Consider the following 16,044-nt stretch of genomic DNA (forward strand, 5'->3'; position numbering starts at 1 on the left):
AGCAGCATTTACCAGACTTTGAACCATCAGTGTAGATCTTAGAAAAGTGGGAATAATTCCGTGTATGGACAAGATGCAATTGTCGGATGTTGATATCTGATATAGCACCTTTTCCCCATTGCTCAAAGTAATTATCACAAGAAAGTGTGAAGATAATCCACAGGGAATCCAGATATCTTAAGTCTCTAAGAATATAAAGCGTTTAGGGCGAAAGCCTCAAGCTATGGAAAAGTCTTAACTTAAAACGATGCCGCTTTGCTAATATCCTGTTCATTCAGATTTGGCTATGTATTATTGATGCTTTCGCCCTATACTTATAATAGTCTCTAAGAATATTATGAAATTTAATATTTCAGCATTCTGTAATCTGATACTAGTATACTGAATTGGTTTTGGTTTGCTTGTATAGTGGATTACTCACTGAGGGTCAATGTAGTAGTGGCCAAACAGGATGAGTGGTGAGGCTTTTAATTTTAGCTGAGTAGTTCATCAGAAACATCTTTCTTTTGATATAAAGTGGGGGCTCGTGGGCCTCAACATACAGACCTTGAACTGGTGATGTTCTGTATGCACCTAGGGAAATCCTAACAGAGTGATGGATGGGAGCAAGATGCACCAAGGTACTCGCTCTAGTAGAGTCATAAGCAGGTGCTCCATAGTCCAGCCAAGATCTAATTAGAGACCTGTACAAGCAGAGCAATATATAACGGTCTGCACTCCATGATGACATAGATTTATTTTTGTAATGCAAGTAGTTCGCATGATCGTGATAATTTGGCTTCTTATCAAAAATTATCCCTTGGAGATGAATATTGTTTATGATTTGAAGAGGATGAATGTCCAAATGTACTCTAAGGATCTGGATGTATTTTTTGTTTGTTGCAGAAATGGATGGCAGTAGATATGTATTTTGATAGCCTGTATCCATTTTGTGTCAACCACAGTTCAATATTATTTATTGATATTTGTAAGTGCCTCTCAATATAATTCATACTCTGGGAATGACAGGATAATGTAAGATCATCAGTGTAGAGATACAAGTTGACAGTGTTTGGAATGCTGTTTATGATATTGTTTATTCGTATTGCAAATAAAGTAGCACTGAGAACAGAGCCTGATGGTATTGGATTTGGAAAGACCCATACCAAAGGAAGTTCTAAATAAAGTATGGTAATAGTCTCTCATATCAACAGAATGGAGATCCTTTAGGATTCCATAATGCTATGTGGTACTGAAGGCTTTCTCTATATCAAGACATACCATGACAACATGTTGATTTCTGATAAATGCATTTCTTATGTTTGATTCAGCCTTTACCATGAGATCTAAAGATGATCTATTCTTCTGAAAGCCAAACTGATTATTGCTGATTATGTTTCTGGACTCAACGTGCCATGTTAATCGATGGTGCATCATTTTTTCCAAACTTTTACTCAAGCAGCTAGTTAGAGTTCAATCTATAGTTGTTTGGAGTCGAATGATCTTTTCCTGGTTTAGGGGTAGCTATTACATGAGAACTGGGGAATGTGTGTTCAGAATTGATCCTGTTATAGAATTTTATAGATCCTATTATAGCAGTGAGGATAGAGATTTCTGATGTAGATGTTTAAGCATTATATAATAAATACTGCCAGGGCCAGGGGCACTGTTTCTAGAGGTATTTATGGATTCTTTCAGTGTGCGTGGTTGGTACAAGGGTAAAGGCCAGGTTTTGAAACTTAGTTTGGATTTCTCAGTTTCAGCTTTAATTTTTTGGAATAAGGGTTGATAGACAATTGAGGCAGACAATTCAGAGAACACAGTTCCTAAGGCATTTGCAATCTCTTTAAGTAGAGATCTCCTTCCCATTCCAGTTAAGAATAGGTGAAGGTAATGTACGATATTTACCATTTAACTGCCTTATTTTTTTAAAAATTATTCTGTCTTCAGTCTTTGTTAATTAATGAAGCGAATTCTGAGAATCCTTTTTAGCTTTTCAGCAGATGTATTATGCTTTGGCTCTAAGTCTATAATTAAGAAGGTTGACAGTGGTGGGATATCTGTGAAATATGTTCCAGGCTGCATTTTTTCTCTTTTCACCTTGCAACAATCTTTGTTCCACCAGTGATTGATTTGCCTCCATTTTCCTAGTTTAAACTGCGGGATGGTGGTTGTTGCGGCTGTAATTTGCTTGGTGATGGTATCGATAGGAGATGACTCAATGATATGACCATCAAAAGAGACATGATTTTTATATTTTGACCAGTCTGCTTTGTAAAATTTCCATTTCTTTTGTGTTTCAGTTATTTTGGAATGGGTGGTTTGAATTCTGCATATTACTGGATAGTTATTGCTGTTGAGAGGATTGTCATATGTTGTCCACTTGAGAAGATTTTCGTGTGTTGTCCACTTGGGAAGAGGATAGGAAGAGTTTGATCCAGTAGGAAAATGAATGCAAGTGGATAAGCAAGTGTTCAGTAATGTTAAATTCTGCCTGTCTAGTAACATTTAAATGAGCTCTCCATGTCTGCCTGAGATGGGAGATCCGCATAATGGACTGTGTCCATTAAAGTCTCCTTGTAAGCAGACAGGAGACGGTAATTGAAAAATAAAGTTTTACAGTTCCTGAATCATATACAGTTGATTGGGTGAAATTTAAACAAGCATTAAAGTCATGGCAATCATTACGATCTGCAGCTGCAATGGCTTCTAAGAAGGTTTGGAGAGAAATTTGCTTACAAGGAACTCTTGAATCAATGAGCATTTTTTTTTTTTTATAAGAGACCCATCTTGTCAAAAAAACAGAGTATAATATTTAACTGATATGGATACTTGAGGCGTTAGATTTGTCACTTGTAGGCAGATACCCATAGGATGATAATGATTAGATTCATCTATGTTGCTATGAAAGCTTCTGCAATTCCAATGGACTATGTTGTTCATTGTGTAGGTTTAGAATTAGAAGTTAAATCTGTCTGTTTTTTTAGAGGTGCTCTTGCTTGTGATGGTCATTTCTTATTTTTTCCTTTTTTGGGAAGAATGGATGTGTGTCCATGTCATCTTCCACATAACTATCTAGAATGGGTTCATCATAAGTATTATTCCATATTTGTGGAATAATACTTATGATGAACATAAGTGTGGTATTTGTGGTATCAGATGATTTCTTCCTAACATAATCTGAATTTTCTGTTTTACCTGGCATAACTGGAGCTGAATGTATTATATGTCCTATCTACTGTTTGTTGTTTTATAGATTGTGATGTAGATGATAACAGTGATTGAGCCCAGTCGGAAATTAACACTTTTGGTGGAACTGATGCATCCGTTTGAGATGAAACTGTATATTATCTTTTGGATGCCTCAGCAGATGTATGTTTGTGCATGTTTTGTAGAAGATGTTTTCTCACTTCAGGGTATGTGACTTTGTATTTCTTGATTTTTTTTTTCTTCAGCTTCCATTTCTCACAGGATTTAGAAAAGGCTGGATGGTTGCCTTTGCAATTTGGACCTTGTGACGATTCAGCATTGCAATCGGTATAGATATGTTCTTTTGATCCGCAGTTTGAGCACATTGAATCTCCTCAGAAGACAGTTTGGGAATGTCCAAACTTCTAACACTGGTAGCCTGAAAGGATTTGGGATACAAGGATGGATGCAGCAGTTTAGGTATCCAGCTTTTACTGATGAAGGAAGGTTCAGTGTAGAAAAAGTAAGAATGATGCTATGAGTAGGAAAAAATTCTCCACCTTTCTTTAACATTATTCATCTTGCCTGAGTAACTTGCTGGTCTTGGAGTTTTTGAACAATCTCCTCCTCCTTGATGTTCAATAGATCCCATTTGGAAATGGCTCCTTTGGAGGTAATAAGGGTAACATGAGGAGATAGCTTGGTAAGAATCCCACCAAATGATGAAAGTTGGAGGAGAGACTCAATGTCTGGGCCTGATGGTTTTGACTAATAAGTCACCAGATTTGACTCTTCGTACCACTTTAGGTGATCTGGCTACACCTTCTAAGCATTTTTGAATATAGAAAGGTGACAGTGCACCAAGTGACTGATTTGTAAGAGAATGCAGTATAAGGAAAGATGGAAATTCCATTTGAGTTACAACTGTTTTTATTCTCTTTCGGGCTTGCTTGTCACAATAGAGTTTTTGCAGATCCATAGGTAGATTTGCAGTCTTTAATGGAGGAAAATTTTAATTTTCCATGATTGCTCCTTTTAACTCTGCCATGGGAAGGTAGGATCAGTGCCACGAAGTGACCAAGCAGCTGTTAGTTGTGTTAATGATAAAAGAAAAAGAAACAGAAAGGTGTCTTTTCTTTCTGGGCCTTTACCTATTTCTTATAGAGTAAAAGAGCTACTGCAATAGAAAATGAGGAAAATGGTATTTAAAACAGAACACAATCTGTAATAGCATAAGTTCTTTAGAAATTTGCTTTAATTCGCACTGAGATCGCTTGGCCACTGAAGGTTTGGCACCTGGGGTCCCCGATGAGTCTGATTATGGTATGAGACATTATTGCAGACTTGCAGTGACAAAAGAAATGTATGTAAGAAATAAATATGTGATAGGTTTAAATGTGTATAAGGTTTCATTAATAATCATTTTATATTTTTTTTTTCAGTAAAATTAGTCTGAATCACTTTTTTGATCATCTTTGACATCACAATAAACAATTTTATTTGTTACCTTGCCAAATGGTGGCTCACGCAATTTTAACCCTGATCCTTCCAGCAACAGTTGTCTAATCTGTTTGCTTCCACACCCTGGCATTGGACAAGTCAAATCAAGGGTACAATATTCTTTCACCACCTAAAAAAGAACGGAATAATTTAACACTACAGATTAATATCAGACAAAGTTATTACTAAAATAAGTCTGCAGTGCAGGAATAATAAAAATAACAGAATAATAATACAGTAGAAAATAAAATACCAGGAGTTTGCACCTCTTCTCTGCTGCCTTGCTATGCTTTCCAATTCCACTGGTGGAATTGAAAAGTGAAAAATTACTTTTCTATCTGCTTGAAAGTCTGTGCTGCCTATTTCTCATATTCATGTTTAATATCTTGAAAGAAATATTCATTCTTTATATAGCTTATTATTTATAATGTTCTCCCTGATAAGTTTTTATTAATGCTGGGCATAAGACGATAAAGTCCTGATGGTACTTCTCCATTTGCTCCCAAAATGCTCCTATTCTTTGTCAGTTTTTTATCGTTTCTGATTTCTGGTGTTTTTGCTGTATAGACTTTCTGCTTGAAAATCTTCAGTTTGTTATATTTGTGTTAATAACTTGAAATAAATTCTCATTCTTTATATAGCCTATCATTTATAATTTATTCTCTGAAAAGATTTTTATTGAAACTGCATAAAAGAGAACAAATACGAAGTTTACAGTTTCACTTAATTAAATGCTGTCCTTAATATTTTTGCAGTATAGCTTCGGAATATTCATAAACTACTTACATAAATTTTCAAGAAAATTTCTCTGTTATTTTTTGATTACACTGTGTTGATAACGTGCAATCTAATGCAAATGATGATATGTTCCCTTAAAATATGTGGAGGATATTTACATTTTATATATACAATGTTGCTTGTTGTGATTAGCAATGATATGTTAGGGCCGTCTTCCCCCCCCTACAATTAGTTTGATTTTTGATTTGATTTGAATATGATTTTACTGGCACATTAGCATTAAGGCTATTATGCACCAGGAGATAATTATACCAGTTTAAAAAAGATATATAAATAAATTCTGGTAACCTTTGAAAAAAAAAGGTTACTTCGTCACAAATCATATAAAGGTAAAAAGCAGCATACGTATTAAAAATACATACATACATTCAGGATTTTGTATACATTTATATAAATTAATATGGTGTAAAAAGTTAAAAACAGCAGACGCATTGTCATTGTCGGATAAAATCTGGCTGAGCGTATAAGGCTTAGTCAGATGGATAAATGCGGTAAGAAGTGTATTGCTAAAATCTGGACAGTCAATTAAAATGTGTCTAATTGATATAACTGTGTGTCACAGGACTCGCACATAGGAGGCTCTTCAGCCCTAAGCAAATGCAAATGTGGCAGATGACTATGTCCTATGTGGGCAGGAACAACTTCCTCCTTACGATTCCTGCATAGACTAGCTGCCATGGTTCAATTACAGGCTTTATATGATATAATTTGTTCGTAGTCCGTCTATTCCATGAATCCTGCCATTGAGAGTATCTTTTGGTGTATTATTATTTGCCTGTTTTTTTTTTTTTTTTTGTAGTTGTTGGCGCATAAGCTTCTGTGGCCATAATGCACCTCCCAAGGTTTTTGCAGTACTTTGATCCAAGCCCGAGGCGGGAATCGAACCCGCGACTTTTGGGTTACCAGACAGGCACTTTACCCACCTGGCTAGCCCGGTCGGCATTATTTGCCTGTAGTCTGTATAGGGGACTGACAGGTCCCCTATACAGACTACAGGCAATAGTCACTTCTGACAATTGTACTCATGGTCGATGTCAGGAATTTCTGATCTTGAGCTATAAAGGTGGATAATTACTTATATTCATGATGGCTCCTTTTGGCCCTGGGGGTTTGTTTTTACCAGCCAGGTTACTGGCCCAGCCATGGGGAGACAGGAGCAGAGCCTGGTGTGACCAAGCGTAAAGTAGTAGGGGTTAGTAATAGAACTATCAGAAAAAGAAAGGTGGCTTTCTTTTCTTGCACTGTACAAGTACTTTTGTAACAAGAGATGTTATTAAATAAATATATTGCTTAATGAGAAGAACGTAAAAGAACTATAGATTGCTTTTAAGAAATCGCACTTAAATCACAGAGGAATTGCTTAGTCACAATTGCTCGGCACCGGGGCCAAATGGAGAATATTCAAGCCTCGTGCACTTTGTACTGTGTTACGGATGCAATTCAGAAATGTCAGCTTTTTATCAAATAAGAGTCCCAAGGATTTTGTGTCTTCTGCTACTGGAAATAGCATTTTGTCCAAGCCTTAATTCAGGTTCAGGATGAAGATTTTGCTTATGACAAAAGTGCACGAAAATGGTCTTCTGGTGCAAGAACTTGAATCCATTAGCAAGTGCCCAGGAATTAAGGTAATCAATGGCTTGTTGCAGTTATCTTTTGATAACCCTCATGTTGCATGACTGACAAAACATGCTAATGTCATCAACATAGAAGGCACTGTTTACAGTTGGAGGAAGTTGTTCTGTGATGGAATTTACTTTGATGGCAAAAAAGTGTGACAATTAATACTGATCCTTGTGGTACAGAAGGGACGAGAGAATGAGGATCAAGCACAAACTTGGAATGACCGATTGACTAAAAAGTTTAATAAAAATGGGGAGATGCTTTCTAATGACCAAGGCTATGCAAATCTTTCAAGATGCCAAATCTCCAAGTTGCTTTCTCCATGTCAAAGAACATAGACATGAAATTTTCACATTTTAGGAAAGCATCCCGGATGGATGTTTCCAATCTAATAAAATGGTCCAGAGTAGAACGGTTCCTTTGGAAGCCACACTGGACATTGGATAGAAGGTCATTTGATTCTAAATACATATTAAACAAAAATTAACCATTCTCTCTAGGATTTTGCACAGACAGCTAGTCAGAGCAATAATTAGTAGGGATTTTAGGATCCTTTCCTGGCTTGGCAAAGGCGAGAACAATTGTCTTGCGCAAGGCATCCAGAAACTGCTCTTCAATAAAGATTCTGCTATATAGGAGGTGATCCACAGATTTTGGTGAAAGATGCTTAATCATTTCATATTGACTGCCATCTGGTCCAACAGCACTTGTCTTGGAAAGGATGAAAGCTCTTTTTAGTTACTTTATGTAGTGAATGGCCCATTGTAGGGGATAAAGGTCATTAGATGTGAAATTAAGTGCCTGTTTTTCGATTTTGTTTCAGGATCGGGAACTATGGGGAATACGAAGATGTTGCAGAGATGTTAGAGATTGTTTCCCCAAGAGAATTGGCTATTGTAGTGGATCTGCATCCATTATAATCTAGGAAGTTTGGGATGTATATTTCCCCTTCATTTTCCAGATTTTACCCTCGACCAACTTAGTACTAGTGGACTAACTGATGATGTAAAATGGATCACGATTCCTTTGGACTCTGATGGTGGAAGTAACATGCTTTGGCTCATGCACGTTTAAAGGCTATGAGGTTGGCCATTGTACGATATCATTGGAATATCCCCAGACTTTGTTTTGAGCCTTTTTTGCTGCTGTGCATTGTGAATTCCACCATGGTTTGTGGAAACCAGGCAGATGTTTTTGGAATGCCATTCACAGCTGCTTGGACGATATTTTCTTTGATGTACTTGGTTACATCACTGATAGGCTCCTGCTTGACTGGTGATGTCAAACTGTGCTACATGTTGGAAGGCATCAAGGTCTTCCTGGGGGTGGGGGGGATGTCAGTCCCAATTTATTTATTGATAAATAAATAAACAAAACAAAACACACTGTAAGGCGAATTGCAACAGCCTCCATGCTGGCAGAAGTGACATTATCAGGGTCAATGATCATGTTTTGAGATAGGGACTGCATTGTGGCCCAGAAGAAATATATTTATCAGGATTCATGAAGTTTTTGAAGTGGTTCAGTGCACGGGCTCTCCACCCATTATGGAGTCCAAAGGGGCACCCACCACACAGACACCATACCCGCACAGCCGTCAGCCTGAATCCAGTCCCTCGGACCATGGCATTGACATGGTTGACTCTTTCAGGCAAGCCTACTAGTCGATTGATTCCTAGCTGGGCCTTCCAGGACCACTTGTCTTGTCTTGTCTTGTCGAAGAAGGTCCCAAAGTGGTGTATTGAAACTGGGTCCCTCGACCACCAGGATCCCCCTTTCCAAATTTCCATGGGTCGCAGTGCATGGCAAACACGCCAGATTCCATTGATGTCAGCCTGGGACCTAGGCTGTGGGCGTTGGATCCCAGTGATGCTAATCTGAAGGACCAGTAGCATCACTGGGAGGTCCCCTCACCATGTACAGGTGCCCACATCGAGGGGCTCTGAATTAATGAAGAATGAAAAAGACGTGGGTAATTTTGCAGTAAGATTTGAAGTTTTCTGACCAGTGCAGACAGGCTGCCAGAGCAGGTCATGGGGTTTTGTCAATGATATACAGGAATTTTGCTAGCAGGGATAAGGAGATGATTATCCCCTTGTATAAGGCAATGGTCAGGCCACATCTTGAGTACTGTTTAGGTCTGGAGGCCTAATTTTAGGAAGAATGTACAATTGTAGAGTGAGTAAAGAGAAGGGCAACATGACGTGAGGGAACAAAGGGGACTTTTACCAAGAAAGGCTTAAGTTCTGCAAATTGCAGTGTCTGGAGACTAGGCATCTGAAAGGTGATCTGATTGACGTTTATAATGCCTTGAATAGTTTGAGCAGGTTCATTGCTGATGGGATTTCTGCTTGCTCAGATTACGAACCCAAGGGCGAATAAACTCAAATTGAGGAAAGACAGTTGTAGAATAGATGTGCCGAAATTTTGCCTTTAGCTAGCAGGTAACTGATTTCTGGAACAAACTTCCATCTGTCGTTGATAACTGAAATAAATTTAAGGAAGAACTGGACAAACCTTTGAAGCAAAAGGATGGGTGAAATGGAAGGGGTGTTTCTTTTTTTTTTTTTTTTTTTTTTGGCTGATACTCTTATAAGCTTTCTTTCTTGCATCATATGCCTCTGCTAATATGTTTTCTTCCTATTTGCATTTAATATAGGTAAATACAATCAGAGATATAATGGCTTATGTCTCTGATTGTATTTATGTCACAGACAAAGTGACCATATTTTGAGGTTGCTATTATTAGCTATATGTTGGAAGGAAGCCTGAGGCTTTTGCTGTATCAGCCAAAAAATCTGAGAGAGAGAGAGAGAGAGAGAGAGAGAGAGAGAGAGAGAGAGAGAGAGAGAGAGAGAGAGAACAAAAGTGAGAAGTAGAAGGGAATCACAAAGAAAGAGAAGAATGATTACATCCATCTCAGGACCCTGGGTGTGCCAAGCCCATATTCACCAGATATGAGCCCCTGGAGTTAATCAGGCAGATTGGATTCCAACCTGATATTGTTAGTTGGTTTGGATTTTATTGGCGCATTAGCAACAAAGGCTATAATGTGCCAAAAGCAAGTCATATCAAGGATAACAGTTAAGATTGCAGTGACCTAACGAATTACATCATTTTGTAAAAATGCATAACAAAAAAAATATATAAAAAGGGTACATAAAGGTAAATTTTAAATAAGAGTGGTTTAATGATTTAAAATAACTAAAATGGCTCACACATGGTCAGTGTTGAATAAGATCAGTGGATAAAGCTCAGTCAGATGACCCAATGCAGTAAGATATAAAACACATTCATGTCTATAACATGGACACTTGGATTCAATATGCCAGATTGTTAAAAAGGTGTCATATGCTTACACATAAGGAGTCATCTCCCTCAGCAGGAATGAATGCATAAGATAACTGTCCTATGCAGATGTGAGTAAGAACAACTTCCTCTCTACAGTTCCTGTGCAGACAAGACTGCGAATGTTTGACTACAGCCTGTTCATGACCTGCACATGCCAAGATTGTTGCCACCGAGAGATTAATCTATTGTGTATTATTTGCTGTAGTTTGTATAGGATTGACAGCTTATGGCGGTTCTGGGGTTGGGGTGACCTGACTGAAGTGTCAGCTAGTTCATTGCCGGCGCCTCCGTAGCCAGGTGGGCAGGAGCAGCAATGCGTAGCACGCGCTTCTTGATTAGACCGGGGTTCGAGCCCGTGACCACCAAATACGGAGGATGCGGAAAGGTCAGGGAATGACCACCGCATATCCCCGGAGCAATATGGCCTTTAGTTGCTAATGCTCCTAAAAACCAAATAACAACAACAACATAGTTCATTGCCCTTGATCCCAAATGTGGCAAGGGATCCAACAGAAACAGATGTTGAATGAATATTCAGAGAATGTAACATCTGCTGGAAATGGGTCAAGAATAAATGGGGATTATATCTCATCCCCGATAAAGGCTGTAGTATACACCATATACCCTTGGTAATAGCAGATTTTAATGTGACCCAAGGCTAATTCTATTCCACACACCTCTACTGAGTATATATTGCTTTTGTTGGGAATCTTCTCAGTTTTAGTGTTTTCTAGGAAGATGGCAGTAGATATGACATATGAGACTGACCTTGAGTCATCAGTGAAAAAGGACAAGAAGTCAGAGTGTTCAGCTCAGTGTGCAGCATAAAGTTGTTAGTAGACAGAATTTTTTTTAATAGAGAGGTTGCATGATAGTCAGTAGCATCCTGTTCCTATGTGCTGCCAGTAAGCAAAATAAAATTTGCGGCCCTAAATGTTGAATACTGATAAGCATTAACCAATCAAAAAACAATATCAAAAAAAATAATTTCAGCACCCTCTTGAACTGCCACCTAAGCAATGCTTACCTTGCCTACCCCCCCCCCCCAATGCGGCAGCCCATATGATAGTATTCAGGCATGCCAGGGTGAAAGTAGGTGCCTTGGTCACTGGGCAACATTGTCATGTTAAGCTCTCCGAGTAACTCTTGGACATGATACCAAATGAATGGTTGGCAGCCTGACATTTCCATCGTTATACAGATTTTCTCATCATAGCTAAAAAGTGGTTGCCCACATGGAGTGGTCTGGCAGAGATTTTAGTTTGAAAGCATTGTGTGTTGAGATAGCCATTTCCAACAAGGTGATAACAATGGTTCGTATGCTTTGACATAGAGATTCTGGACAGGAGATGTTCGAAATGCTCCAGCAGCAAAACAAATCACTTGATGGTGGATGGGATCCAGCCATTGGAGTATGCATATACCTGGGACCCATAATTAATTTTAATCAGACAAGTGCATGATAGAGATGCAATAAAATGCACCTGTTGGCACTCCAAGAATTAGAGGTGATATTCAAGGAATATCACACTTGAATATCTATATGATATGCATATAGGATATTCAAGCCTCTCGTGCACTCTGCATGTAGTTGACATATATGTTGTAGAGAAATCAACTTTCTATCAAACATAAGCCCCAAAAATCTCAGGTACTGCTGTGATAGCATTTTGTTTAAGTCAGTTCAGTTTCAGGGTGAGAATTATGATTGTGAAAGAAATGTATGCAAAGTCTTTTGCAGTGAGAACCTGAAGGCATTATTCATTGCCCATAAATTCAGGAGATGTGATCAATAGCATGTTGCAGAATCTCTCTCAGTCAGAGCTATAGGACATAGTGTAAAAAAAAAAAAATTATGTAGGTCCTTTGTTGTTGTTGTTTTTTTTAGTTTTTAGGAGCATTAGCAACTAAGGCCATATTGCTCCAGGATATGCGGTGGTCATTCCTTAACCTTTCCGCATCCTCCGTATTTGGTGGTGACGGGCTCGAACCCCGGTCTAATCAAGAAGCGTGTGCTACGCACTGCTGCTCCTTTCCACCTGGCTACGGAGGCGCCTATGTAGGTCCTAAAAGTCTCGAAACTTTATTAGATGGCTGGACAGACAACTTGAGTAGTCGAGACCCGCTAATATTCGTAAAGTCGAACAAATGCTAATAATTTACTGTAATGTTTCCTTGTGGTGGATCTGCAATCTCATTATGGATTTAAAATAAAAACTTTGTGGATTTTTTTCGAAAAGAATAGTATAGGCTATTTTTGAATATTAAATTTTAAAAATATATTTTAAGGCAGAAGGAATTCTCTTACCTGGGGTTTTCATCAGGAATGGCTGCATCCAGGTGAGATGCAATTCGAAAGTGTTGAAATAGCATATATCTAGTAGGGGGACGAAGGAAAACAAATCAAGCTTTTGTCCTAAATCCTTGCATGGGGAGTAATTATAAGTATAAAGGGAGATAATGTCCTGAAGCCTGATGGGGGGGCTTTTCGTTAATACCATCTTCAAAGTAGGGTGAATACGTGTCGTATGCCATCTTTTATGGCCTGGGCACATTCCATTGCCATATTTCAAAAGCATGGTTGTGGGGAAGGAAAATTTTTCCTGCCCCATCATATTACACTTATAGTTTGGGAATTGTAGATTTAGAACAGCTTACATGTTTTTTTTTTTTTTTGGGGGGGTGGGGGACGTTTCACTCGGAAATCCGGGCGTGTGACTACCCATCCCCGTTAGTAGAGGTCCTGGATGGGGGAAGTATTGTGCTGTTATTAAAGTTGAACTTATAGGATATTTGTTTTAGGTCCCATTCTTCAGAGATTATTATTGGTCTATATATGTTTATTGATCTCATTGCTAGTGTGTCACTGGTTTCTAACTTAAATTTTGTGTCTTGTCTATTACTATCGCGTTTTCAAAGGAAGGGTAATGTACTGTATCTAAGTGGTGAGCTACCAATTCGGAACTATTCTTTTTTTCCGTTCTGTCTATTTTTTCTTTGTTATTTGCGGCTACTTTTAAACAGCTTTTATGTTTTTGGATTCTTGTATGTAACGATGTTCTCGTGCTGCCTATTCCTTGCACACCAGTCGCAATCTGGTGTGCAAGGAATTACATAAACCACATTTGTTGTTTGAAATTGTTTTTTTGTTGTTAGCTGAGCTTTATTAGGTATCTCCATAGTTTCTTGGAGTTGCCAAAGGCAAGGTTTACTCCGGAATATTTGAAGATTTTTTTTCAAATGGTTGTTGGTACGTTTCAATATACAGGAGCCCTAACCATTGTTTTTTTAGTGCTTCTCATTTTGGTTTTTCTTTACGGTTTTATTTTTCAGCTGTATTTAAAGCGGCATTTATGAGCCATTTTGGGTAACCCGCAGTTGGAAAATCTATCCTTAAGTGTTTAGATTTCCTGTTTGTGTTCACCTCTGTAGATGAATACCATTGTTGAACTGGGCTATTCGGATTGATTTTTTGTGTGAGAGAGAGGGGGGGGCATAGCTGTCGAAATGTAAATAATTACCCTTATTTGTAGGTTTGCAGTATATTTTAGTGTTGATTTTGATGGCATCTCTTGTTAATGTTAAATTTAGGAAGTTGATCCTGTTGTTTTCTTCATTTTCAATTGTGAATTATAGCCAATCATCTACATTATTGAACTCACGGAAAGATGGTATTTATGGTGTCAGGTTTGCCTATAAGCAGAAAATCATCTACATACCTTCCATAAAATTTGAGGGATGGGGAAGAGTACTTGGAAATGTGGTTTATTTCCAGGAGGTAAAATTTGGAGAGATGTCCACTTATGGAACTGCCCATTGGTACCCCATATACTTGTTGGTAAATATCTCCTTCATTGGTGAAATAATTAGCTGATAACTGTATATTTAGTAAGTTTGTTATATCCAGAATATCTAATTTTATTCAGTTTTTAAGTGTGGGATCATTGCATAACATGTCTTATTTTTGACCTGATGGGGAGGATAGGATTTTTACCTGGTTTCTGGTATGTGTTTGTACCTTGTAGGAGGTTTGTCAATTTGTTATCATAATCGGATCTGTTTATTAATACTGTTGAGTCACCTCTATTGCCTTTTGAATGATGTTTCTATCTGTGGCTAATTTTTTGATGCACTGAAATTCCTCTTTTTAAAAGTTAGGAATAAGATTTGGTTTTTTGTTTATCTGTTTGTTTAATTGAATTTGACCAGCGATTTTAGAAGTTATGACTCCCGGTGTTGGCACCAATATTGTTGAACTAGCCGCCATATTGTAGTCAATAAGAAATAGCTTAACGTATATATATCTTGAACTGATAGCGTAAGGTATAAAGTTAAACTAGATAGCATAATATGAAGCACTGTATTAGGAATCTGTTAGCTTATTATAGTATTATCAATTAATCAAAAATATTATTCATCTTATTAAATTTCATTGTTAATTAAATTGTATTTAAACAGAAATCATGACCAAGACTAGAGCTGCGAAGCAAAGATTACAGACTAGCAAGAGTGCTGTGGCTCGGGGAGAAACGAAGGGGAGATTCTCCAACGCAACAGTCTCAGAAAATGTGCGAAATGTGAAATGTTTGCCAACCTTTCTAAAACAGGACATGATCTAACCAAGGAGGATGCCTTTGTGTGTGCTAGGTGTCTGGAGTGTCAAGAAATTAGGCGCCAACTCAGTGTTCTGATGGGCATCTATGAGAGCTTGAGGTGTAGGGTAAATGCCCTCGAAGAAATTAATATGAGGGGCCCATCAGGCTCTCAGCTGCCCAGCTCAATGACAGAGCTCACTCCTGTGCATCAGGCAACACAGAGGCAATCTCCAAGGCAGAACGCATTGGTCCCAAAGGAACTAGTTATTGTTGGTGACTATTGTCAGGGAGATGGGGAATATACTTTGTAAGAAGGATAGGTGGAACAGGACCAGGGTATGTCTGCCAGGGGCAGAAGTTGATAACGTTGTAGAGCAGATATCATCTTTTCAAGGCACAAAAGGTGATATTGTTGTCCACATTGGAACTAATGACATTAGATTGCAGATTTACTCAACAAGTACAGGTCAATGTTGCAAAAAAAGTCATTAATTAGGGTTAAATTTGAAAGTGTCTGCAATTCTGCCCAGACACGATAGGAGGGAGTATGTGATGAGAGCCTTGTCAATCAATTAGGCCATGGAGATATTGTGCAAAGCTCAAGGGGTAGAATTTTTTTTTCAGCCTGGTCTGTGCTGGTTGACAGGGGAGACTGCTTCTACAGGGCGCAAAGAATATTTGCTGATGCTATAGAGGCAGTGTTAGGTGGGTCGGAAAACTACTAGCTTGGTGGGGGGGGATATACAGACTAAAAGGTTAACAGTGGCTGCAGGCAGAGGCAAAAGTGATTCTTGCACTGCTTCTATTAGAATGGACAGCAGTCTGGAAAGCAAGGTAATGGAGATTTTCAGGACTGTGGGAGTCATAGTGGATAAATACATGGGCTGTGTTAGGGTGGCTAGGGGCAGGAACAGGTGCATGTATACTTGTGTGTACACCAATGCTAGGAGTATAGTTAATAAATTTCATGAGCTTGAAGTGCTAGTGAGAACATCAAAGGCAGACATTGTTG

General features: G+C 38.4%; 1 protein-coding gene across 5 annotated transcripts in view; it reads right to left on the bottom strand.

Annotated features, from left to right (window-relative positions):
• LOC150079193 (pleckstrin homology domain-containing family G member 5-like) overlaps window positions 1-16,044 on the bottom strand; it is a 559,615-nt gene that overhangs the window by 158,463 nt on the left and 385,108 nt on the right. For all 5 annotated transcript variants that reach the window (XM_090382446.1, XM_090382448.1, XM_090382445.1 and 2 more), the window contains one exon: window positions 4,676-4,798. In XM_090382446.1, coding sequence (XP_090238572.1) covers window positions 4,676-4,798 — 123 coding nt within the window. The remainder of the gene's footprint in view (window positions 1-4,675; window positions 4,799-16,044) is intronic.

The sequence above is a fragment of the Mastigoproctus giganteus genome, chromosome 10 (genome assembly GCF_048544385.1).
Source record: "Mastigoproctus giganteus isolate SK-2022 chromosome 10, ASM4854438v1, whole genome shotgun sequence".
NCBI classification, from domain to species: Eukaryota; Metazoa; Arthropoda; class Arachnida; order Uropygi; family Thelyphonidae; genus Mastigoproctus; species Mastigoproctus giganteus.